The sequence below is a fragment of the Strix aluco genome, chromosome 9 (assembly GCF_031877795.1).
Source record: "Strix aluco isolate bStrAlu1 chromosome 9, bStrAlu1.hap1, whole genome shotgun sequence".
Taxonomy (NCBI): Eukaryota; Metazoa; Chordata; class Aves; order Strigiformes; family Strigidae; genus Strix; species Strix aluco.
Genome location: NC_133939.1, coordinates 30,361,555 through 30,386,345, shown reverse-complemented (window position 1 = coordinate 30,386,345; position 24,791 = coordinate 30,361,555). Strand labels below are relative to the sequence as shown.

At 42.6% G+C, this 24,791-nt stretch overlaps 1 protein-coding gene across 4 annotated transcripts in view; it reads right to left on the bottom strand.

The window, feature by feature from the left end:
- PLCH1 (phospholipase C eta 1) overlaps window positions 1-24,072 on the bottom strand; it is a 58,215-nt gene extending 34,143 nt beyond the window's left edge. For 3 of the 4 annotated variants that reach the window (XM_074834399.1, XM_074834401.1, XM_074834402.1), the window contains exons 1-5: window positions 14,207-14,337; window positions 10,532-10,678; window positions 9,242-9,485; window positions 6,787-6,916; window positions 3,811-3,981 (exon numbers count right to left, since the gene is read on the bottom strand). In XM_074834399.1, coding sequence (XP_074690500.1) covers window positions 3,811-3,981; window positions 6,787-6,916; window positions 9,242-9,485; window positions 10,532-10,678; window positions 14,207-14,288 — 774 coding nt within the window. In that variant the 5' untranslated portion in view covers window positions 14,289-14,337. Of the gene's footprint in view, window positions 1-3,810; window positions 3,982-6,786; window positions 6,917-9,241; window positions 9,486-10,531; window positions 10,679-14,206; window positions 14,338-23,663 lie in introns of those variants that run through there. The other variant, XM_074834400.1, reaches the window with a different exon arrangement.
- Between the last annotated feature and the right edge of the window lie 719 nt (window positions 24,073-24,791).

Genomic DNA, 24,791 nt, shown 5'->3' with positions numbered 1-24,791 from the left:
CCAACACTGATATTCTTATAATTTCCTACTCCTTTTAGGATACTGGTTCCTGATGTCCTTCAGTACTGTTTCAGATCACAGCCTAACACGTACCGACATGCTCTGGCATATACTGTCTCATTATATCCCTTTAAAACTTCTTCCAAAAGAGCAGGTATAATTGCTTCAAAACATTCATTTTCTAAAAGTGAACTTAATCCTCTCTTCTTAACACTTTTTGTCACGTTTTCACTATTCACCACATCCCTAGTTGTTCCTCTGATACTGTGTAATTAGTGTAGACAAGTAATAAGAGTAAACTCATTCTCTCAGGTGGGCTTAACTCAAAATGCACTGGCCCACACTGAATAATTAGGGAAAAGCTTTACATAATTATATGTGCATGTTCTGAGGGTGTAATTGTTATAAAATTACTTCCTCTTCAGTTCAATTAAAATGAGGGGGGGCAGCAATTTTTGCCACCAGTTTCATTTAAGGCTGCACATGGCAGCAGTCTTTTTAACCACAGAAGATACTAGTTTGGTACCAATACGGTGGCGTGGCATTAACATTTCCATCTGGTTCCTGTCACTCGGGAGCACGACAGGGAGCATTATACAATATGCAGCACTTCCCCAGAGCGTGCAGAGAAGGCTGCTGCAGGCGAGATCGCAGCGGGCTGTCCTTCTTCTCAGGACGGATGAAAACTGTATTGCAAAGTAACTGATCCATGGTAAGGCAGCAGGTGGCAAGCAGGCACACGGGAAACCTCACCCTCAGAAAAGCAAAACTCAACATCCCAGGTTTGTAAGAGCAAAGCAGCCTTGTAACTGCATAAAACCATCAGCACAAGAGTCAAAAAGGTCTCTGCTATGACTGAAATAAAAGCACTTGATGTGATACAGATCCACCAGAGAGGAGGAGGGAAGGACAGACAGCAATCGGACAACAGCCCCAGGCTGGCTGACCTCCCCCAGACACAGGGCAGCGTCGCTGTGGGGCTCCACGACCAGGGCAGAATGAGGCCAATTCACTCGAAAATGCAGGTCCAGGATGGCTAGCAACAGCAAAGCTGCTCTTTAAGAGGGAAGGCAATGTTTGTAGACCCTATTTCACCCAAGCCCCACTACTCCAAGGCAAGTATGATACAAGCTCTCAGCCCAAAGAGCCAGGAGATCCTGCCGTGGAAACAGTCTGTCACAGAGCAGGAGATCAGTTTCTGGGGAGAACCAACTCAGACAATGGTTATGGTTTATTAAGAAAGGACACTCCCAAAGGGACAACACTCAGGCATGCAGATGTGGGTGGACATCCGGGGATGTCCCCCCTCACCACCACTTGGTCTAAGAGAACTGCAGGACCAGGAGTCATTCCAGGAAACCAGCCTACTTTCTGTTCTTCTGACATCTGAAGCCATATAATTGCAATTTCAATAGCAACGAGCTGAGTTTAACTGCACCTAAGTGGAAATAATCTGTTTCTGAAGCTCTGGGCTGAAGGCAACAGGGAGCTCCTAAAAAAAGAAGCCAGCTTAGCAAGTTAACAAAAAAAAAAAAAAAATCAAACCCCTTTTGTTCTATCCTCAGGCTGCAGAATATGTGAAAGTCTTGCCAAAAGAGTAGCAGATGGAGTTGGACAGACTGCCCACAGATTTCCAAGCAGCCAGACAAGAGCAAAAAACAAAATGCTGTTTAGTTGAAGGCACTTCAGAACTCCATTATGATTTGAACCATTATCAGCTTTTGAAGATAATCTTGCCTTACCCGAGGCCATTGTTATCACGTCTGTGTTCTGAAAACATTAAAGGGTAAATCTGTTAACACTGGGAAGTGGGAAGACCAGAGGGAAGAGGCAAAGAAAGTGCAAGGTGCTTTTAAACTACACTGCCGAGAGGTTTATCTCCAGGAGATCATGCTTTCACTCTTCTTATTGTTTGTTTTGGGAATAATGTTGAGCAGGGCATTTATAGCAGATAGCCCTGTTCACATTCAGCATTTTCAGTAGGGTGCAGACAGAGAAGAGGATGCAGTATGCCAGCCTTGACAGTCAACTTTTTTTTCCTGCTGCATCAGTAGTTTCATAATGTCCTTGTGCACCCACAAAGACAGCTTTTCTGCCTCTTTCACATGTTTTTTTCCTGCTCCAGGTCCCCGAGCGCCCTCTCATACCACTGCTCTTCAGCTCTTCCTGGGCACTTCAGCATCTCCATGAACACGTCCTCCCCGGAGCATTTCTTTGCTTTCTCATCAGTGTCAACCTTGCTGCTGCTGCTGTCAAGGGTGCTCCACTGAAGGGCACCCAAGAGGAAGGCAATGATTAAAAAGGAAACAAAGGAAAAAGCAGTGAGCTCAAAAAAATTTGGGCAATAGCAAAAGGGAAAAAAATAAAAACATTTTGTGCTTTAAAGTTGTAATTAGCAGAATTGCCAAAACCAGATTGTTTGCAGAAGTCTGTGTGTTGAGGCTATCACAGCAAGATCAGCGACGTGACAGTGCTCCATGTTTCAAGGAGGGGGAAGGAAGAACTGGGGAGTCACACGTGCCAGGGAATTGCCATGGGGGCCAACAGGGAGAAATTCAGCAACAAAATAGCACAGATTGTTGACATTTTACGCTAGGGATAACTCAGAAAGCAGTCATCACAGGCAGGACCCCAGAATGGCACAGGAGATTATCCAGTGATTGCAGGCGAAACAGCATCCACACCCAGGCAGCTGAAGTAGGTTGGGATGTTAGTATTAATTTTCACGAGGTTGTTTCAGACCAACACTCTGCAAGGACCCACGGGGTGAGCAAAGAACCCAGGACCAATTGCCAGAAGCAAACAAAGAGTCCTAGAGATCACAAGGTTCCTTCTGTGCTCCTCACTGTCCAGTGTATAGGTTCCCTCCATGGGTTCCACAGACAGTTTTTGTAGTAATCCAGTCTCTTTCAAGACAGGCATGAAAATCTCCACTGGAGCAACATATATAGGAACGGTAGATATTATTTGTTCCACAAGTTTGTTCACAAGCACACTGGGGGAAAAAAATCTCTGATCTTGGCCCAACTTTGCTTCTTGAGTTACTAATGCTTCTTTTTGCTTTTAAATTCCTCATCAGTGTGTCTGTTCCTGTGAAGCTCATCTCTCTCAATTGCTTCTCTCTGAGGAGCTTCAGATAGAAGTGCGACCTCCAGACATGAAATTTTCTTGGTGCAAGTCCCACACATCTGTGAGGAATGCCTGGAAAACAGACCTTCCTGAAGAAAAACTGGGAAAGGCAGCAGAAGGGGGGAAAAAAAAGGATAGAATCCTGGACATCTTGCCGTCGGCCAGGTTGGTGCAATATCTGTCTTTGTATTGTATCACAAAAGTGTAATCTTCCCTTAAAATTTAACAGAGATTTAGGCCACATTTATGAGGTGGTTCTTTGTCAATATTTAAAATGCTGTGTTAATAATGAAAGCAGCAGTGCTCATTATTACTGCTACAACTGATACTGGGGAACTCCTGGGATATGTAACAGTACTGTAGGATTCAACTCTGCTTACAGGAAAGGATATGCGAACACAAAGATTCATCTTAACGTGTTACTGCTTTAAGCCATGCACAGACAAACCATTCGCAGATAATCAGAAATAAGTTTGCTCTTCTTATTTTGTCACGTTTCTAGCTTTAAAACATACCACGTATCATTCTGATTATATCTGCCAAGATCTTCACCTTTAGATTTCATTTTTGTTACATCTGTGCTTTACCCCCTGCCCCAAGCTAAACTTTTCCATAAAATTCTTTCCCTCTGCTTGAATGTACTTACATGTAAATATATATGGATGCACAGTATTCCCATACCTTTTGTTCCACCTTTAGAAACTGAGCAAGTTCTTCAACAGTGAGGTGATCCTTCTTGTCACTGTAGCTTAAGAGCAGTAAATAGAGATCTCGACGTAGGGACATCATCTTGTAAAACACTGAAAATTCTTCAAAATTTAGAGTTCCTTGGTTCTCATCTGTGTCTGCTTCCTAAGAGGTAAAGACACTCAGGTAAGCATGCTAAACAGGTGAATTCAGGGAACAAAGCAGAACAGGATTTATGTACACAAACAGAAATTCAATAAATTCTAGTCTACAAGATTCTGTTCAGACTCAAATCCTAGTAGACTAAAGTAACTGCAAAATGATAATACCATCTATTGGATTTTTTGGTGAAAAGTTACTACATTAAAGGCCCAGGTTCCCTATGAAAGTCTCAATTCTGTCTTTAGTTTTGAATTTGTCTCCCATGTAAAGAGACTCAACCTGGGCTTTATTCTGATCTGTTACTCTCCTGTATGCCCTGCAGTTACCCCGGATTAAACATCGCAAGGTACATAACAATTTCACCCCGTGGCTTCCCCTAATAACAGGGTCTGACATTCTAAAACATCCAGAACAATATCACAGTCTTAAATGTATGTTAATTCAAACCGCAACGCTCTCAGCCCCCTGTCAGCACTCTGTAGAGGGGACAAGTCTGCAGCAGCAATAAGACTCCACACCAAAATATATGCCCAATAGCCCCAGTCTTGATGGCAGTTTTTGTTTATCCTCAGAGGTAAGAAGAGAAGAAAACAGTACTTAACGCATGTTAATACAAGCTTTTCACTGTGAACATCTGCCTAAGAGGATTGTTTTGAAAATCCAAAGCAAAGAATATATTCTGGAGAACTGCTGTCAAACATTATGTAGGTCTCCACGAAAAATGAACTTCAGGGAAGCTACAACTCTTGCCAAGTTAGATGGGGGAGGCAGCTAATGGAGACAAAGTGAAATAAATGTTTAGAAATGTGTTATTGTTCCCATGAATAATGTCCTTTGTTCATAGCTGTATATAATGTTTTTTCTCTGTAGTTACAGGCCCCTTTGCCATTCCCAAGTCATTCTGTTAAAAATGGTGCTTCTTTCTGTTCAGGTCAGAACACCGGCTGTGCAGAGTCCTTTTAACACAGACTTGGCTTCGAACCTGCTGGCTTGTCTCTACAGTGGTACATCAAATACCTTCCCCGGATGGAGGACGTCCCCACCCTGCTATCACTTCCTCCTTCTCAAGAAAGCTCTTCCAGTTGGCGCCCAACCTCACTTGTGTAGGGAGGAGCTAGTCTAATAGGAGATGCAATGAACACATCTCTGGCCTGCTTTGCTTTCCAAGGACCCACTTTTACCTTCCCTTCACAGAAAACACTCCACTTAACTCTGAAGCATGTCTTAGATCAGGAACCCATCTTTCCACCAGTGATGCCTTGTACACAGACAAAACCGGAGCAGCAGCCCCATACTCTATTCCCAGATGCAGGCCTTGGAGTGCTTCCTGAGCCTGGCCTCCCCCGTGGAGCCAGAGGGGCTCCTCCAGGCCAGGGGCTGCTCGTGCCCCGTCTGACACCAATGCCAGGTCACGCAGACAGCACCACCCGAGCAGATCAGGTGCAAGAACAGCATAGAGCAGCTATATAGGGGTGAGGATTTGTCTCAGAGTTACTCTGCTACTCCCTTGATCCTGCATTAAGTCCTGGAAGTCCACTGGACTCCTGGCACAAAGCCCTGCTAGTGGGGTAAGGCCTTTCGGATTGAGCCCTGAATGCCTGACAGCATACAAAACTTCAACTTTCCTTTGTATTCAACCTTAATAACTTTAACCATGCCTGTGGGGTCTAGGGTATTAGCTCAGGTACAGGCTGGCAGCAACTGCAGCAACATAAAAATTAGTAAAACAGCTTATTTTTAACCAAAAGTTGCCTCTGATTATACAAAGACCGATGGTTGCTAGAGCACCCTACTTCATTCCTAGACAGTTTCAAAGTGCAGACAGAACTACATTTTTTTTTTTCCTCAGTACATGGCTCCACAACTCTCTGACCCTCCTTCAGCAGTCAATACCACCAGCAACACCCAAGGATCTCAGGGAGCTGCATTTCATTACACCTTGTTAGTGCTACTGTCATCTGAGCAATAAAATCAGATCACAGGAAGCAAGCTGAGAAGAAAATAACGCCCAGATATCTGGTGGCAAATGGGATTTTAAATCATTTTATATCTAACTACATACTTGTGGGAACAAGTACAACCTGAATTAGTCTCCACAACACAACCCCACCAGTTTCCACACTTCTCAAATCGTTGGGGAGTAACTCAATACTCCATAGATGCATCTCTAATACGGATTTTATGCCAGACAAACAAAGCACTTTTGACCACAGAAGATTCTTCAACTTTCCCATGTTTTATAGCAAACCAGCTTTTGGCTGGTACTGTTTCTGAAGAGTTAAGAAAATGTTATTTTGGTCTCTATTATGTCCTTGGCTTATCTTTCCTTTCCTACAGTAAACACCAGGGCTGGTGGAAAATGGTAACTGTTTTCAGACAACAGAAGTGAAAAATTGATTCTAGCTAAGTAAGAGGAAGTTGTTTAAAAAGAAATGAATTACTTTCATAAAGCTAGTTTCTATTAAATAATTTTCCGTAAAGGAAATGAAAGAAGATTTCAATAGAAACAGGGTAACTTCATCGTCCATCAATGCCAGCATAGAACAATTCAGTTCAGAGAGATGAAAACAATAACACATATGAAAAAGCGGTATTAATAAACTGTCTTCTATGTAGTTCACATCATTAAAACAATGTTCTGATGCATCTCTGTCTACAGAAAGTTAAGACTTGGAAAAAGTCTGTGAGGTGCTGGAAAGCACGGAGTTTTAAGTCCCAGCTTGCAGATCCTATTCTGGATCTGTCCAGAAATAGACCACAACTGGCACTCTCCTATCACAACAACGCTGTGTGTTAGAGGCCACCAACCTGAAACATCTGCCGGACCTTCCTGCGGGGCAGGTTCACGTTTAGTTTGTGCATCAGCTGGTGGATCTCTTCAATATTCAGTAGGCCATCCCCATTCTTGTCAGCCTCCTCAAAGGTCTGTTTGACCCAGCTACAAACGTGTCAAGGAAAGGTACAAGATGGTGATTTCCTCACAGAAAAGGGATGCAGAGCCACCAGGCAGGTGAAGGGACAAGACTTGAACTCAGGAGAACAAGACCCTGCCCCAGGTCTTCTGGGCAGGAGGATAATCCTCCCTAGCAGAGGACCTTAACATCTTCCAAGGAGAATAACTGAGTGTTATTCAATCCAGCCTTCACAAACGTGTCTTCTTCAAGTCAGCCTCTGGGCAAAACATCTCAATTAAGTCTCCTCGCAGCCTGCATTAGAGTTACTGGGATACACTGAAATAAAATCATTGCTGGCAAAGGTCTGGTGCTGTCTACATGGTTCTCCCCACGCTGATGCAGAATCAAAGCATTTCTACTACTGTACACTTTCTGGTACAATTTGCTCTTGCACCTCCTACCTGGTGCAACTAAGACTGTTATATCTGAGGGCTACTAATTTCACGCCTCAACTCAAAGGAATCAAGCTCAATGATATCAGGGATGATGTTAACTTAGTGCAAGAGGAGGAATAAGGAAGACTCTGTGAAATCAGCTCAAGTACATTATCATCAGCCTGTTGTTTTCATAAGAACCTCATTAAAAATTAACCACTCTTGTTCTTCCATGCTCTCTCCTCCAAGACTGTCACACAGTTCTTTCATCGTATATCTGTAACTCTTCCATTTCTGGACAGCTTCTTTGCCCACTACTTTCTCTCCGATATCTCTGCCCTCAGCTCATGCCACACCTTCCACAGGGCAACAACAACTCCACAGAATCTTAAGTTGCACAGAGAAAACAGATAGAGCAAATATCTGAGCACTTTCTCCTCTCACAGGGACAAAATGACATCAAATAAAGCTAGCAGCTGTCAAATTCAAAAAACAAGAGGCAATTCTTCACACAGCACATGGCTCATGTCTAACATAACCTTTTCTGGGATGTTCTGCAGGTTTACACGGGTTTGAGGTGACACTGAACCAGTTTTTTCTCCCCTGCCCTTGCTAGAGTTTCATTCAAATGCTTAAAGGCAGTGCTGGTTTATGACAATTATTTACAGCTAGGTTAACAATACCAGCCCCTCTGTGCTCACATTTCTGCTACAAGCTTCTCCTCTGAGAACGTACTCTGAGTTTTCAAGTATTGCTGGGCTTGCTGTGGTATCTTCTTCCACATCTCCCTTCATTCTGGATGAAATTCTCCACTTTCTAACCAGTACCTTTTACCCCCTCTCTGCAGATATACCCCTTTGCAGCTTTTGCTAAGTTCTTTAGCTGGAACTGGTACACAGTCATTTTGTCTGCAGCCTCCCAGCTGCCACATTTGATAACACAAACAAGACCTGAAGTGATGTTTCACCAGTAGAGAACATACAGCAGATATGTGCAGCTCAGAAAAGTCGTGGATAAATATAGCAAGCTGAGTATGTGTGCAACAGAGCATGCAATATATCCCCAAATGGATCTGTGCCTATCTTGTATCAGAATTGAACACTGAAAATATAAATTAAAAATACCTAAAGTATGTATATCCTCCAGAAGTATTTAAAAGTGATCACTGCAGATTTCCGTGTGAGAGAAAAGACAGGTTACAATTTTTAATCAAGATGGGCTTGTTTTGGTTTAGGGGCAAGAGCATTCTTTGTATTTAACATACTAGTGAGCACTGTTGTGAAAGAAAGCACAGCAAGAAAATATTGAATGGACATGATCTTTACAAGAAGTTAATTCTGGTTATTAGGCTACAAAAAACGCTTTCAGGAGCTTTAAAAATCTGTGCTCCTGACAATCAGAGGAGGCTGAGAAGTACACACAGGTATCTGACATACACCAACCAAGAGACACTGAGAGGGCCAGGAGTAACTGGTCAGTTTACTGAAAGACTCCCCAAAATGTCAGGGTTTCACCTGTGCAGAGGCTAACAAATTCAAGTTTTCAACCAGTAGTATCTTGAAAACAGTGTCTTCTGAAGGACCTTGCGATTTGCATCAGCAGAATAAAAGCAGAGTTGGGCAAACAGAAGATGACAGAAATTCTGAAATCATGCTGGGGTTCGTATTTATTGAGATAACTAGGAATGACTGGTTTGACCCTTCAATAAGAATTTCACTAACAAAATGCAAGCCTCATCCCTGACTTCAATGCAGTTTAGTCCAGTCCCTAAGGCTGATGTTTTACTGCACAGAGAAGTGTCCGTGTCAAACCCATTCCTCAAGTTTCCAGTGCAAGAGTTTTGGTGACTCAAGGGGAGGTGAAAGGACACCCTCTGCTGAAGTCAAACCAGAAATGCTGAATCAGAAGCTGGAGCTCAGGCTCACAAAAGGATACTGATCGTGTGTTCTCTGTCGCTTAGCAAGTGAGTCCTCATCACTTATTCCAGCCATCAAATATTTCAGCCCTGTGATCCAGGTACGAGCTTCCTCTGGGTTGGACGTAATCAAATCCAGTGACTCCAGGTGGCTGCCGTGGTAAATAGTAAAGCAACAGCTCGGGTCAAAGTTCCCCTCAGCATGGCGGTGGAAGATTTCAGACTGCCGGCCTTCGGTGACTTTGTAAATGGAATCAATGACAACTGTGGGGAAAAGGGAAACCAAAGTTGACACGCTTGGATATCCACCCGACCTCTTTCTGCTTTTAGCAATTCTGAATTATTCAAGCTAAGCATCATTCCATGTTTTTTAATATTACAGCTTCGCATCCAAAAGCGCTTTTTGGTGTCTAGGTTTATCCTTGCTCTGGCCAGTGTGTTGGTTTTGCAGCACACAGCACAGCTGCCAGGAAGGCAGGGCAGCGCGGCTACAGCCAGCTTACAGCAAAGTTCCGCACGCTCCCCGCTACCTCAGAGGGGTACACAGCTACCCAAAAGGGAACCAAGGAGACAGATACCAAGCATCTTCCAGCAATCAGGGGAATGCTGTGTAGCTCCAAAGGGACTGCTCCCACCACAGCCGTGCTTTCTACAGCAGGAGGAGAGGGGTACCCATTGCTGCATGAGGGTGACACAGCACCAAACAGCTACGCTGTTCAGCACCGCAGCTCTCAGCCACCCCACACTGCCCCTAAACCATCCGCTGTCACTATCTGTAGCTTTCCCAACTGCTTGGTTTTAATCTTATGCCTCTGTGACAGTTCTTTGAATGTCTACTTATTTTATTCAGTAAACCACTAATTTGAATTTCCAATTTAAAACAGTGCAGCAGGAACAGTTTCACTGAGAAATAATGCTACACAGTAACTTCAAAATGTAATAACGCCCAAGGAAAATTATCACAGTTAAGATTAAGAAACCTCAGTCAAAACTCTTCTAGGTTCTGTATATAAATTTGTGATGTATACATTGAAAAGAGTTCAGCATAGTTTGTTATCAAGTCCCTTTTCAGTCTGCTCGTAATTCATATAAACTTATGGAATATGCTGACATCTGACTGACCGACACTCCCCTTCCTTTCATAATCCTGAATTTTTAGTAGGTGGTTAAACTCTACTCACACTCTTGAAAACCTTCATGTATCACATCACATTTAAAATAAGCATCAAAAAGCATTTATTTAACTGATCCCACTAAATCACATTCTAATACTGAACTGCCCCAGAAATTAAAAGAAATACCAAGTTTACTTTTTGCTTTTTCACTTTTTCTGGACGGTCTCCATCGGATGCAGGTCCTGTGCTCATCCAGGTAGAAGAGACGAACTAACCCTTTGGTTCCACTCTTCAGCTTAACCATCTGAGTCCCAGACTGCATAACACTCATGCATCTTTCAACTGTGAAGCAGAACAGAATCAATTAATAATGGAATTAGCAGGCCATTTTTTTGAAAGTTACTTACTGGCTTTCCAACATCTGCCAAGCATATAAAATCTTTGACTTGCACCTTTAATGACAGAAACTAGTTATTGCTGTGAGAGACATACTATTATTTCTTCTTCACTACTAGCTTCTCCACATAGAAAAATTAAAAAAAAAAAAATCATCTGTCAAAACACCTTTACAACAAAGGAGGCAAAGAAAACTTTACCATATGTTGAAGAAAAATATTTTATAGCTGTTCTGTGCTTATCTCATTTAAATATTTTTATGTTATTATACACAGTACTATAATTTTAAATCCCAGCACTCTGCAAATTTTGAATGGTGAGGTTATCATTCAAACTCCACATTCCTTTGGGCTTGGTAATCCTTTAGCTTTATCTTGTGCTTTCAACACTGTTAGAACTGCTAACAGAATTATAAATACACAATCCCTCCTCCCTGCCACACACATTTACACCTTCTCCATCCTGCTACCAAATTTCAAGCACATACTGTGATGACTTCCTTTTATCCACCCATCACCATCCGGGAGGATAAGGCTTTGTTTCTCTGTTTTGACTAAAATACACCCATCTCTTCCATTTCATCTCACATCTTCCCTCCTACAGTTTTCCAAACACTAGGATCAAGATAACATTTCCTCTTGATCTCAGTATATATCCATGCTCTTAAATTACCTTCTCTTTTTATCCATTCACAGCCTCTCCTCACTTGATATCACTCCAAATTCACCTCCCAGATGATTTGTTTACACTCTGGCTGGCTCCCAAATACTATCTGGGTCTGTCTTTATTTCTTCTTATCACCCTTCTCTTCACCACTTGTCTCTTCAGTGCTCCTCTTGGTATCACAACAAAGACTAATACACCCTCCCACTCCTCTCTGCCCGAGCTAGGATTTATTTTCTCAGCTCCTGCACAAGCAGCAGTGGACTCAGTGCCAGCTGAAGCACCACAGTGCTCCCACACGCCAAAGCAAGTCAGTGGTGGCCCTGCTCAGTTCGTCTCAGCAGCAGAAGCATGGCCAGAACACATCTTCCAGCCAAGCCATGCGACCCCGAGGCCAGCAGTGAATGAGAACAGCCTGCTGCTCCTTCCAAAGTGCCTCTGGGTCAGACGCAGTCAGAGCAGCCTCCTAAACATCAAACAGGGGACGAACGGTGATCCTAGCTGGACCAACTTCCCCCGGCTCCCTCACAAAAAGGCCTTTTTGTTGGCAAACCAAACTCCACATCAAATCACTGCATCAGAAGCGGTGTGTTTGCTGAGTTCTCTTCTTTCTCAGAAGAATGAGAGGACTCAGATTGAGCTGAACAGAGCCAAACTCTTCCAAAAGCACCACAGATGCGCATGAGTGCAACAAATCTGTCCTTTATTATGTCCACAAATATATGGCCCTCCCTGAATCATCACACACACACCAAATGAACAGGTGGGTTTGGAAGTGCTTTAAGATGAGCCAGAAAAGCGACATAAATCAGGCTAGAAATAGCTGTTATACAGTATCCACAGGTTGACTATGGCAGTTTTAACTTGTATCTATCCGAAGATGCACAAGGTACCAGGAAGACAAGTCCTTACACCATGAGGGGTGGAAAACTCAGAACCTTAAAGAAGGAAGATTAACTGAAGCAAAAATAAGTCTCTAAAACTTAAATATACATACACGCACACCTTCTCTTGGCAGACTGAGCCTTTCGCTTTGGCACTGCGTTTAGATGAAGTTTGCCTTGCATTCATACCTAACAAACAAACAAGAATTGTCCTCCAGCACAGAAGTAAGGCTCTCCATTGGAAAAGGCTGTACCACTGCGTGTGGATACGCAAATTTGAACCACTACCCTAAACTGGCATACAAATCACATGCACGTTTTTATTTCACTATTTGATTGCAACAGGGTTTTAGCTCGAGAAGATGTTTAGCAACAAACTACTCAGCACAGAAAATCTGTTTCTTTGCACCTAAGGCTATCAGTTATTAATAGAAGTCTTACCAAAATTCTCACATAAGTCTTTCTATTATCATCAGCTCAGTTGTCACAGAAAACAAACTGTTTCCACTAAGATGTTGTTGAGGACAGCTAGCAAAAGGCAGAAGAAAGAGGACTACTATTTTTTTTTTAATGTAAGAAAAGCAGAAAATGGGCCACACTGATAATTACAGCCAAAAGAATCACAGGGAAAAAAACCCAACCAAAACCAAACATAAAAGGCAATCCAGTTTCTTCACCATTCCAATTGCCCAAACATTTCTACATCACATTTGTAATTGTTATAGATGCATTTAACATACACATTTTCAGATAGAATTCAGAATCAAAGTTATACAGAATAGGTTTTAAAACACTTTTTTCACAAATAGAGAAAAGTGGAAGAAATCCAGTTCCTGGCAAATATCTCAACAATCTCCATTTCTCAAATGCCATCTGCAGTAAGTCTAGTGCCCAAGCAAGCACGATCTTTTCCACTTGCACTTTTCCAGTTCCAAGAAAATACCATCAGAACACAAACATTTAAAGAAGAATAGTAAATGTCTAAGAGTTCATTGCATCATCCCTACAGCGTAGGTGTTAATAACAAAAAGAATCCACTCTAAAGAACAGACTACGGTAATAGAAATGCCACACCATTCATAGGCCCATTGGATTTCAATTCTGCAAACCATTTACAAAACACACTATCCTCCCCTTGAAGCTAATTCTAAAAATATAAGCACACAAAGAAAAAAAGTCTTTTTCAAATCTATTCCAAATATGCTAATTCCAGTCTCTAGCCAGACATTCACAAGAGACACTCCACATTAGCATCTGAATAAGGTGAAGTTATTGAACAGAGGCAGTTCAGAATAAAGCTCCAGAAGAGCAGTTCAAGAATGCTTTCACTAAGGAATAGGAAAACTGGTTCCAGAAAACATCTAATCCTCCAGATAAACCACGAATACTGAGTAAACGAATCGGCTCCTCGATGCAAATGTCTATTAAAATTTGAGGAAGCAAAACATTACATGGTATTTTTCTAACGCTAGGACTAGCTGTGTATTTTTTGTCCAAAGTCTGAAAATGAACTACGTTAAACTAGAATACAAGGTAGTTTGTGTGTTACAAGAATAAAGAAAGTTAAATCAATCCGGAAATTCAAATAACATACAGTGCTTAGGCATTGTATATTTAAAGCTTTACTTCCAGATGAAAAAAGAAAAATCTACCAACTACAGTCAATTCTGTTTCCAGAGTTATGCAAACTTATTCTTGACAGCCTAAAATCATCCTCACAGACATGCTATAGTTTAATTGGTTTTAATAATACTGAAATACCAGCCTATTTCTTCCTCCCAAGACAAAGATTTAAAGCAAACCAGACCTGAACTCAGAGAGCATTTTTTAATTTTTAGTTCAAGCGATGGTAATCATCCTTAGCAGTACACACAGCTCCTTTTCAGGAGGAGCTGCTTCTCTATCGAACGGTAAACCAGATACAAACCCATCTGTGCCAGCTGGACTTTCTCTGAAGTGGCCACACTCCCCAGCACATGGTAGACCTCTGAAGCCAGGAGGAAAGCCATCCGAGCCCCCGGTAAATCCAGATGTTACTTGAAATCTTGCACATTAGGCAGATGCTATTTATTCTACCTGACAACACTGCTCCTCGCTGCTGAATAAATCAAGCTGCTGCCTGGGAACACTAAGCTGGAACTCTGACCGCTAACCATACGCGGCCTTACGTTCAAAAAGCACTCTAATCCGCCCCAAATCAGCCAACCCTACCTTCCTTCCAGCTCTGCTCTAATCTATCCCCATGTGCAATCAGGTCTTTAATAACCAGGGAATGGCTTAGCACAGCACTCTGCAAGAATCTCTCGCAAAAAGTTAGAGCTCCGTTCACATGTTTAACAGCCGTTCCCTGGACGAGCTCCGTTTTTCAATAGTTTGCAATTAATTTGGTTTAATTCTCAACAGTCGTAGTTATGATATGCACATCTGCTTGCTGTTGTGCTTTACCACAAAGCCTTTAAGGCTTGAAGGACCCTTCAGTTGATACTAGAAGGGAAATATTTAAGGAATTAAAACATTATACCTGGCAGCACTTTCACACTTCGACATCCAGGGCACATGACAGCAGTAAAACAAACATCCACTCCCCGTAAAACGTGTTCATCCAAGATTAAATAAATACACTGGTGGCTCTGCAGCGGGAGCCAGCCAGCAGGAGCAGCCCCGGCACCCAAAGGACACCGGCGGGGAGGCTCACCAGGCACCAGCTACCCCATCGCCCACACCCTGCACTGAGGTTTTGTGAGTGACCCCAATTCCTGAGCACTTGGTCTTGCTGTGCCCTTAGCCCTGGTTAGCTTCCCCAAGCCTTCATCTGTCATGTAAGCCTAAAAGTCAGCAACAGCAGTACGGGTTTGAGATTTTTTTGCTGCTGTATTTTGGGGTTTAGTTATTTAAGAAAACACTAGTACCTAGCCGTGAGTAGCAAAACTCTATTGTTGAGAGCCTACAGAAAAAAATCTGATGGAATACAGGTTTTTGGGTGAACAGAGGTTTACTTCACTTTTTTAGCCAGTTTCAGTGGGATTTCATTTTAGAAACATTCTTTTTTCCACCATTGTCTTCATAGAACCATTACTTGCAAAGAGATGATGTTAACTATTTGAATAAAAAATTTTGGTAACTACTTGGAAAAAAAAAAGGTCCCCCACGTTTTACTCTGGGGGTGCTGTGCAAAGTTTCAACTAAATAACTTCCATGCTTGTCCAATGTTTACTGACAGCAGCCTGGTGCCACCGTGGCCCCCAGCTCACCCTGAGCATAACCTCACCAGCATTTCTGTCAACTCCCATGAGACAGCACAAGCCATCAGACAATGTACACAGGTCTTTAAACAATGACTTATTAATTCAATTTCAGGACAGCCAGTAAAACCTATTTTTGCAAGGGGCAGCGTGTGCAACTGCTACATGCAAACAGCTCAAGTGCTCACAGCAAACCCTTACTAAATTAATACAGTTGGCCCTTAACAAAACAAATACAGTAGAACGTGAATATATTTAACAGCTTTAGGAACAGTGTCCTACAACTGAGTATTACACCACTGATGTTGTGAGACAGATTTTTTTTTTTTTTTTAAATCAAAGATCAAAACTAATTTTTTTACTGTTGCCCACAAAACCAGTTCTTATTTTTTCCTCTGCTATACTACCATATGTTAATAAATCAGTATTTCAAAGTGCAACCAAAAGAAAAAAAGGTTTGGTCTCATGTCTTGTTTTGATGGACTTAATGTTACAGCCATCTGACAAAACAAAAAGATTAAGTAAGGTATAAAGAGCATTACCAAACAATGAGAAGCATAATTATGAAAGAGGATATAAACTGTGTTTCTAAATTATATGCAGCAAACTGCATTAAGCCAACATTAAGCTTGAGGAGATAAAAGAAACCCATAAAACGCAGAAGTTGCTTTTTCAACTGCAACATCAGCTCTTCCCCCCTACATTCAGTATTTTTGGTTTTACTATATAGCCTGCAAGTATATTGTTTGTGCTATCTTCAGAGAGAGAAGAGCCAAAAGACACCCCCCCCCCACCATCACCACCAGGTGCTGCTCCCACCCACACGAGCTCCAGGACTCCTGTGACTGATCATACTGCAGCACCCCAAGAACCAGAGCAGGATCCTACGCTTCACTGAGGGCAACTGCTCTTACACTACAGAAAGCATGGTTTATCTTACTTTATTTAAACCCCCAAATGCCACTAGAGTAATTCTCTCAAGCGTTCAGATTTCAAAAACCCAAAATTCCAGAAACTGAACTCTAAGTGAGGCTGTTATGCAAAAAAGCAGATGGTTGGTAGTTGACAAAGGAGTCACAGCATGCTCCCATCCCTGGAATCACATACCTGGATCCAGCTTGGAGTCCATTTCTTACTGATATAGAAGCACATTCCCAGAAAGAGGCACTGAATGTGTCAAGAAGAAAGCACACACACCCCTGAACTAGAGAACGGTATGCACTTAAACTATCATGATCCAAGTACTGAAGATACTCAGGACGTAACCACAAAAACAAAAACCACCACCAAAAAACCTGCAACATTCTCAGTTGTCCAAACTCTTCTCATTACCCTATTTTGTGTCATTTATTTGTTATGAGTATGCTCTAAATTTGCCTTTACATTAATGCCATTAAGAGCCATTTACTCCCTAACTCCATCCCCCAGAGAGCACATTTTCTCTAAATCCTATGGAACAGCACCAATGTCCAGCACACCTCACAGCTTATCACTGATGTCATCAAATTGCTGAGTGCCGTTTTGTTATGCAACAGTCAAAAAGCCCAGGAGAGCAGAGACCACAGATGCAGGTCTGGGGGAATCCACGGCCCCAGTCAGGACCATTTTTAACACCCACATCTCATATTGTATGCCAGGTTTTAATTTGCTTTGCAGCAACTCTTCCAAACTTTCTCAGTTTTACATTCGGCTTCATGGATTTCATCATAATCTCTGTGAAGTCCACAGACATGATATGGACAATCTCTCACACTTTTGCAAATCTCCAGAAATCCTCAAGGAAGTCACACACACCAGCAGAGACACCAAAGGCTGGTGCTAGTCCTTGCAAGGCCCAGCTGAAAAGCACACAGGTATTTCATTTCAGCCTTCCAGAAGGTAGAGAATCAAAATGAGTAACCAGCCAAACACAACCTGTGACCACTCAAAACAATTGCAGATGGCTTACAATCAATGGAAATCGTAAAATCTGAAAAATATCTCATGCTTATAAATTCACTAAATAATATCCAAACAAAAAGAGGGGTGAAGCTTAAAAACAAAACACATACTACCCAGAAGGAATAAAAAATAAAACCCACACCAAAATCTATCAGTATAAACTCTTTATAGGTCTGGGAGCTGTCTGGTGTTGTCTCTTTTCCTTTAAAAAAAAAAAAAAAAAAAACAAACCAAATGAAAAGCAAAAACAAAAATTTGGGAGTAGTAGCTCCCAGAAGTTACGTTTGAGTGTCACATATTTCATAGTAACTGCTGTTTCAGCCTGCCATATTGAGATTGCTGGTTTAATGCTTCTAGGGTGATCAGTTTAACTCATCTTATTTTCACATGACAAGTGAAAGGGTTTTGCTGATCCCTGACAATAATTAGTTATTATTGCCTTGGAAGCACCCAGAGTCCTTTTCCAGAGTGAGGCCCCCTCCCTCTTTTGCACTTAAAGAGACCAGAAAGGAACCAGAAGCATCAAAACAAAGACCTGGCACTACAATATAATCCCAGAAGAGTTTTAATGATCCTTAATCATACGCTTTGTTCCTTCAGCGAGACCATCTTTTACAGAGTAGTGTGCAATGCAGAAAATTACTTGCTAGGGCAGTGCCTCATTTACAGGGCCTATGATCCCCTTTTTGAGATCAGCACTTCAGTACAGCAGCTGAAGTCCCAGACACAATGAATAATGCATGTTTTCCACCTCTGCTGAAGGATACCTTCCTTCTGCTAGCTCAACAGACTTCTAATTATTGTCTTTAAGAAATCAGCCCAGGTTTCAATCAAACAGCACTCTGGGAAGCACTGATGATTGTTCAGCAGGTGCAGCTTCTTTGCAGTCCCCCTGGACACGTACAGTGCTGAAGCATCCTGAGGTCCTGAGCAGTCACAAGGCTTCAGGACCTCAGCAAAAAGTCTTGTCCACAAAGAAGCACCTTCAACAGGCCCCTGCCTGCCAGCACAGAGCCAAGAGACCAATGGTGTGACAGCTTACGGGGGAATGTTACTGCTACTGCTTCCTGAAACACAATAAATATCTCTGAGATCTCTTCTTTTTTCTTCAGAAACAGACTGCAAAGCTGTTCATTTTGAGAGCTCTGGTGCCACTGCAACCCAGCATGACTGAGGACTATGAGACATTAAGACTATGGAATTGGTCCTTGATCAACACTGAAAAGCACAATCATTTAAACACAGACATGGCCAACTGCCAAGACACATTGTCACATCAACAGAGTGAACAAAGGACATAGGTTTATTAAGAAACACAGTTAACAAGTTTGCATATCCTAATCCTCATTATTGCGCAAGGATCCCTCAGCGGGAAGGGCACAGCAATTGATGACAACGCTACAGAGCGACTGGCAGCAGCAGCAGACAGGAAGAAACAGAGGAGGATCATTTCCACACCACCTGCCCATAGGATGAGCGGACAGGCCTGTACATGCCACTGCGACAGCCTCACCAGGAGGTTTCAGGACAAGCAAAGACCAGCAACGCATTTGGGCTCTTGGGCAGCATTCTCATGCTGCCATAACCATTCACAAGAAGTACGAGACATCATTGGGTGGGTCTGTGGCCATGTCTCTGAAGGGGACCCTAGGGTCTCCCCTCGGCTAGGCAAGCTTTTGCTCAGGTACCAGAAAGGATGGTGATAACTCACTCGAGGGATCTTAGCAGAGTCACCTGTGCACGCTCCTCTGCAGCAGCGAGGAGGGCAGGGGCTCCTCCGAGGCCTCACAGATAAAGAACAGTCTGAAAGGCAGCCCAGGAGCTGCACCTCTGCAGGCAGAGGTCACAGGGGAACACTGTAAGCCACAAGCTCTTTCTGTTCCAAAATCCCATGTCTGCTCTCTAAAAACCAGTAAGTACATCAAGAAGGACCATATGCCCAAGAATCAAGCATGTTTTTTTCTAAGCCTGCCTTTGTTGTATAGCTTTAAATGTCATCCCTGTTCCTTGATCCTTTATGTACTACCCAGGACTTCAATGAAATACAATTCCCACCACAACATATTGAGCCGGGTCAGATCCCCTCATCCCACCCCCAAAAAAATATACCATTCCTTTATATCTTACCCTCCACCTTAAGTTCTCCAACAAAACAAATAGAGAAAAACCCCACCAGAACACTCTTCAGAAAGCTTCCTCCCATCCCCACACGGGAGACGTGCAGAGGATAAACTGCCCCAGTTTCAGTTTGAGCAGTGAATTCTGAAATCTGCAAATTTACCAGCAAATAGCAACATGTCAGAGCCATCTTGGCACCCGTGCAGCACCACAGCCTGGTGAGGGGAATAAATCACAGGGCACAAGAGCAGCTGTAGCTGCAAGACGAAGTGGGTGGAAGAGGGATCCAGTCCCCAGGACCTGGAGGACGCTCGTCACACTGGGCTGTGACAGCGGCGTTGTTTCCCCTTCAGGCTGCCAAATAAATCCACATCTGCAGCTCCATTAGAGAGTAGGAGGGGAAAAAGCAGAGTAGAACGGAAGGCAGAGTTAATTAACCTTTGAAAGTATTGAATGAAGACTACAGTGCAACTGATTATATGAACTAATTTATTCACACTCCTCGGAAACAGTCATTTTGCTAAAGAAACACATCTATCTATACTATTCTCAAATTACCTCAGTGCAAGTCACCAACAGTGAGTCATCTGTGGACAAACAATGAATTGGCAGTCTCAAACACCAAAGTAATTTTATTACCAAAAATAATGATGTTTTGTGCATCTGAGTTTCATGCTAATCAATGTTTCCACTGGTAACATGTGAAAATGCCTCTGAACTAGTTATCTGTTGTACTGCTGAGGAGAACAGGCACAAACTTCCTCACCTACAGCTGGTTTCCTGTCAGTTGGACAAAAAAAAAGTCACCTTATGGTTTCCCATAACTTTAATTTCAGTCATCCAAGAAGCACACACCAGCGCAAAATGCTGCCTGCATACTAACAGGCTGTCCTCTAAGACACGAGCTTCTTAAGGGACCACTTCAAAATGTACGGGAAAGAGGAAAAATAAGCACATACATCTCCTCGTGCAGGTAAACTCAGTGCTGGAAAAAGCTGTGAACTTTTCTTTCAGCAAACTCTGTTCACCAACCCCTGGTTTCACCAAGCTACTGCATATCACAACACTGACACCATCAACGTTGATCCCAGTATAATATTTGACCATTTCAGTCTTCATCCGAGCAGTGAAAGAGTTACTTTAACAATTTTAAGTTTATGCCACCTAGTTTCAGAAAGGCATAGTTCCTCAGCAAACTCTAAGAACCTTTTCAATTTCACACAATGATGGTGTTCTGTGCATTTATTGAAACAAGAGTATATTTGATTCATAAGCACAAAAAAAAAAAAAGAATACAAAGTAGTTAACAAGCATATAACCTGGTTACTAGTTGGTCTCCTGCACCCTTGGCTCTGCAGAAGCAGGAGAGATACGTCTCATGGAGCTGTCAGCATTCAGCATCCAGCTCCAGAGTCCCCCAAAACCCCAGTGGTGCCACAGAAGGGACCTGGCACTCCAGTGCCACACCGCAGTGACGCTCCTTCCAGGCTGGCAGGTGAGGCATTGCACTTCACGCAGGGTAACATCCTCAGAACAGACCGAACAACCCAGAGGCTTTACACCTTTCAAAGCTGCCATGTGTATATGCTAATTTACTGTGAGTGCACATAATGCTGTGATAAATTTAAGCTATTATTGGAATTAAACCTGTGGAAGACCAGGTTCTTCACAGGAGGTTGATGCCTTCAATATCCACTCAGAACAGTATGTCCTTCTGAGCGAATTCCTTTATATATCCCTTACCATGCTAGAGTCTATACTTAATATTGATTTTACAGGTGGTTGGATAGATGTAAAGATACAAGAGTCCCAAAGAAGCACTAATAATGACCTTAAAAGCTGCTGCAACAGTCCCTGTAAATGAAGCATGATGTAGTTCATGGCTGCTTCTCTGCTAAGCTCTGCCCACTGCAGCCCCACCATTCTCCTAGAGCAGTGACAACAAAGTAACCACAAAGTACCACAACCCGGCAGCCAAGGACCCAGACCCACAACCGAGGGAAGCCTGTACCACTCCTCCGTGCCAGCGCCCTGCTGCCAACACCCCTCTGAGCGCGAGTGCGTGTCCCGCTCGCAGCGCTTAGCAGTCGCGTAGGAACTTACGGCCAAACCGCTGGCATGCATGGAGCCGCTGCTTCCCGCAAGCGCTCATTGGGGAGCCAAGTCGGGGGGTCGGCTGCGGCAGCACGCGCGGCACCCACTTGCTCAGTCACCCCTTTATCCAGGCGCTATCATACGAGCATTCGTAGGTGCATAAATTGTGCGAGGGGTGTGATCCTGCTGTTATCAGTATCGGTGCCGGCGGGCTAAAGAGATCACCAGCCTGAATAAGGGGGAGATCAGGTACTCTGCCTTCTTCCACCACCCGAGCCCGTGAATATATTCATGCCTATGAAATGCAACATCCAAAGGCTGTGTTTGTGCCATGTCACCCCTCATGCGTGCGGTGGGCACCCCCGAGCCCAGCCGTGACCCCACACGCACTCCTGCAACACCACTGAAGCAGCCAAACCTGCACGCAAAGCACACCAAGGTCTACGTGTTGCTTCTCCATCCTTCAACCGCCTCCACCAGACAGAGAAATGGCTGTGCTAACTGAAAAAGATTAACAGAAATTTGGCAGTTGCTGCTGTATCGGGCTAAGGAAAAGGGACTGCAAAATGACCTCAAACAGAATTTCACCATCAGCTGAGTACTTCGGTATGAAACGTGTATATCTACATGTACACGCACATTTACATGAGCTTCAGAAATTCAACCTGATGCTTTTCTTCTAGGACCGTTCCAAAAGCCCCCTTCAAATAAGCTAGCTCTCATAAATTATTAAATGGGAATGTATCCATTACCTTCTGCATCTCAGAGAGCAGATGGAGTAACACCTGGTCTCCTTTACCTAACCATATGCATCAAACCTTAATGCAGAGTTTTGTGTAACCGAAACCTCCAAAATAAAAATACAGTGCTTGGAACTGTAGCATGCTAACTCCAACATAGGAGAGCCTTCCCTGAGAGGATATACAAAAAACCGACTTTTAAAATAGTCTCTATTTCTTATACAATAGCTATGTCTATTTCCAGTAACTTTCCCTAGTTAAAAAATATTTATAAAATAAATTCATCCATGCTAAATACAGAGAAAAAAAAAAAAAAATCAGTACATATCAACCCCCAATGCTGGCCTTCAATTTTTTTAACATGCTTTATAGTGGGCAACATGATATTTCAAAGAATGATCCATGACTTTTGGTGGCTTTATTTTAGATTGGTTTTAAATTATAGATAATCTTGTTAGAAAACGACTGCTGAACTACCTGATTTTGACAAGCTTTTGCTAAATGTATTTTGTAAGTTTTTTCTTTAAAAGCACATAACCCAACATCATGAAGGATGAGCAAAATACAAAAATAAACTTTATCTACCATGATTTCTCCTTCTCTGTACAGCATTTGCTCTATATCCACTTAGAGGCTTAATTACCACTTTCCGTCCAGCACTGACTTAAATTGAACAAAGCCAGACATTGTAAACTACAAGTTACTGAAGAAAGTTATTCAAGATGTCTTCCTTTTTTGTATCATCCTCCTACAAACCTTGAGAAGACACCTCTTTCTCATCCAATGCTGTTTGATCAGAATTTTACACATCATTTGTCTATGTGTTATACTATTCATAAGTGCTACTAGGAAAAAAAAAACCCAAACACAACAGAAACTCTTTTCAACAGAAAGCTATGCCACAGCAAAATGACAAATAGATGAAAAGGTCAAGAATGCTTTTTTTTATTACAAATGTATTTGCCTTTAATTTAACACACAAGTGCAGTTTATCTGTATCATAGCAGCAGTATCTCTCATACAATCCACATGTTTTTATGGAGAGCTGTACTTTCAAGTCAATGCAAAAATACCAAGATTTCCTCTTAAATATTCAGAAATATATATATACACATATTTTTCATACTAATAATGTCCACATAAATATTGTATGTAACTTACCAATCATAACAATAAAGTTACCTGATTTTTCTCTAAGCACTTCCAGAAATGTTATGAGCTCTTCCTACAGTAATTCCAAACTCCTTACCTTTTTCTGGACTTAAATTTTTATATACTTCAAGGTCTGCCATTAAATTTGTAACTCATGCATTATTGGCAAGTAGAATGGGAAGCCTCAATTTAATCTTCAAGTCTCCAGAGCTAAAACATTTGGAAAGCAATCCTTGGAAGTACAGGAGAGCATTGCCAGCACTGCTCTTGACGAGGAACGACATCATCTTCGCGAGCCATAACACAAAGACAGGAAAGCACAAATCCAGAGACAATACTAGGCAACTTTCTTCAAAATCGAGCAGCACAGCCTGAAAGGGAAGCTGGAAGCATCTGCTCTGTGCTGCTGCTGCTGCAGGGATGCAGGAGCAGCGACTACTTTTGGTGTGAGACATGCATGCACAGCACAGCACAGCACAGCACAGCGATTAAGATGCTCCAGGCATTAAGCGTGTGTAACGCCCGGGAAGAAAAGCTCTACAGGCAAGCGCAAGGAAATCCTGCTGGCACCTCGGGAGGCTGGTCAGGAATGGATTACCACTCTTTAGTTCAAGAACGGGAGAGTGACGCAGGCTGAATGCAGAAGAGAAAAACCAGCCTCACTCCAAACTAACTCCCAGAGTCTGCAGCCACAGGATTCTGCGAGGCGGAAGGAGCGAACCTCCATGGACCGTGTTCCTTTTCCCCAGGTTTTGTGCCCCCTCCTCCTGCCTCTGTCACTAACTTGAAGGGGAACAACCATTCTGCAGGATCAGGTCAGTTAGAGCACAAAGCACGCAAATGCTTTAGTCTGTGCATCACTGAGCATTTGATTTTGTAAGAAAAAGTAGCCTCCTGTGAGATGCTGAGCACTAACTCTCCCAGTAGCTATAAAAAAAAAAATCACCATGCTACTGGCTAAATACTGTGCTTAAGTCAACTCAGTGCTACTGAAATCAGTAGGGTTATAGTCAGTGTGGAACAATAGGCAGAAACATTCAGACTTGCATAAATCGCACTTACTTATGATGGAGCCCAAGGGGACACAGTGCTGGAAAGCGTAGCAAGAACAAAGTAGGCTCCATGTATTATGCTTTGCATCTTTGATTTACTGCGTTTCCTAATTGTTTCACTATTCAACTGGCTTTTACACAGTCACATTTACATCTGTACACCAAAGGAATCC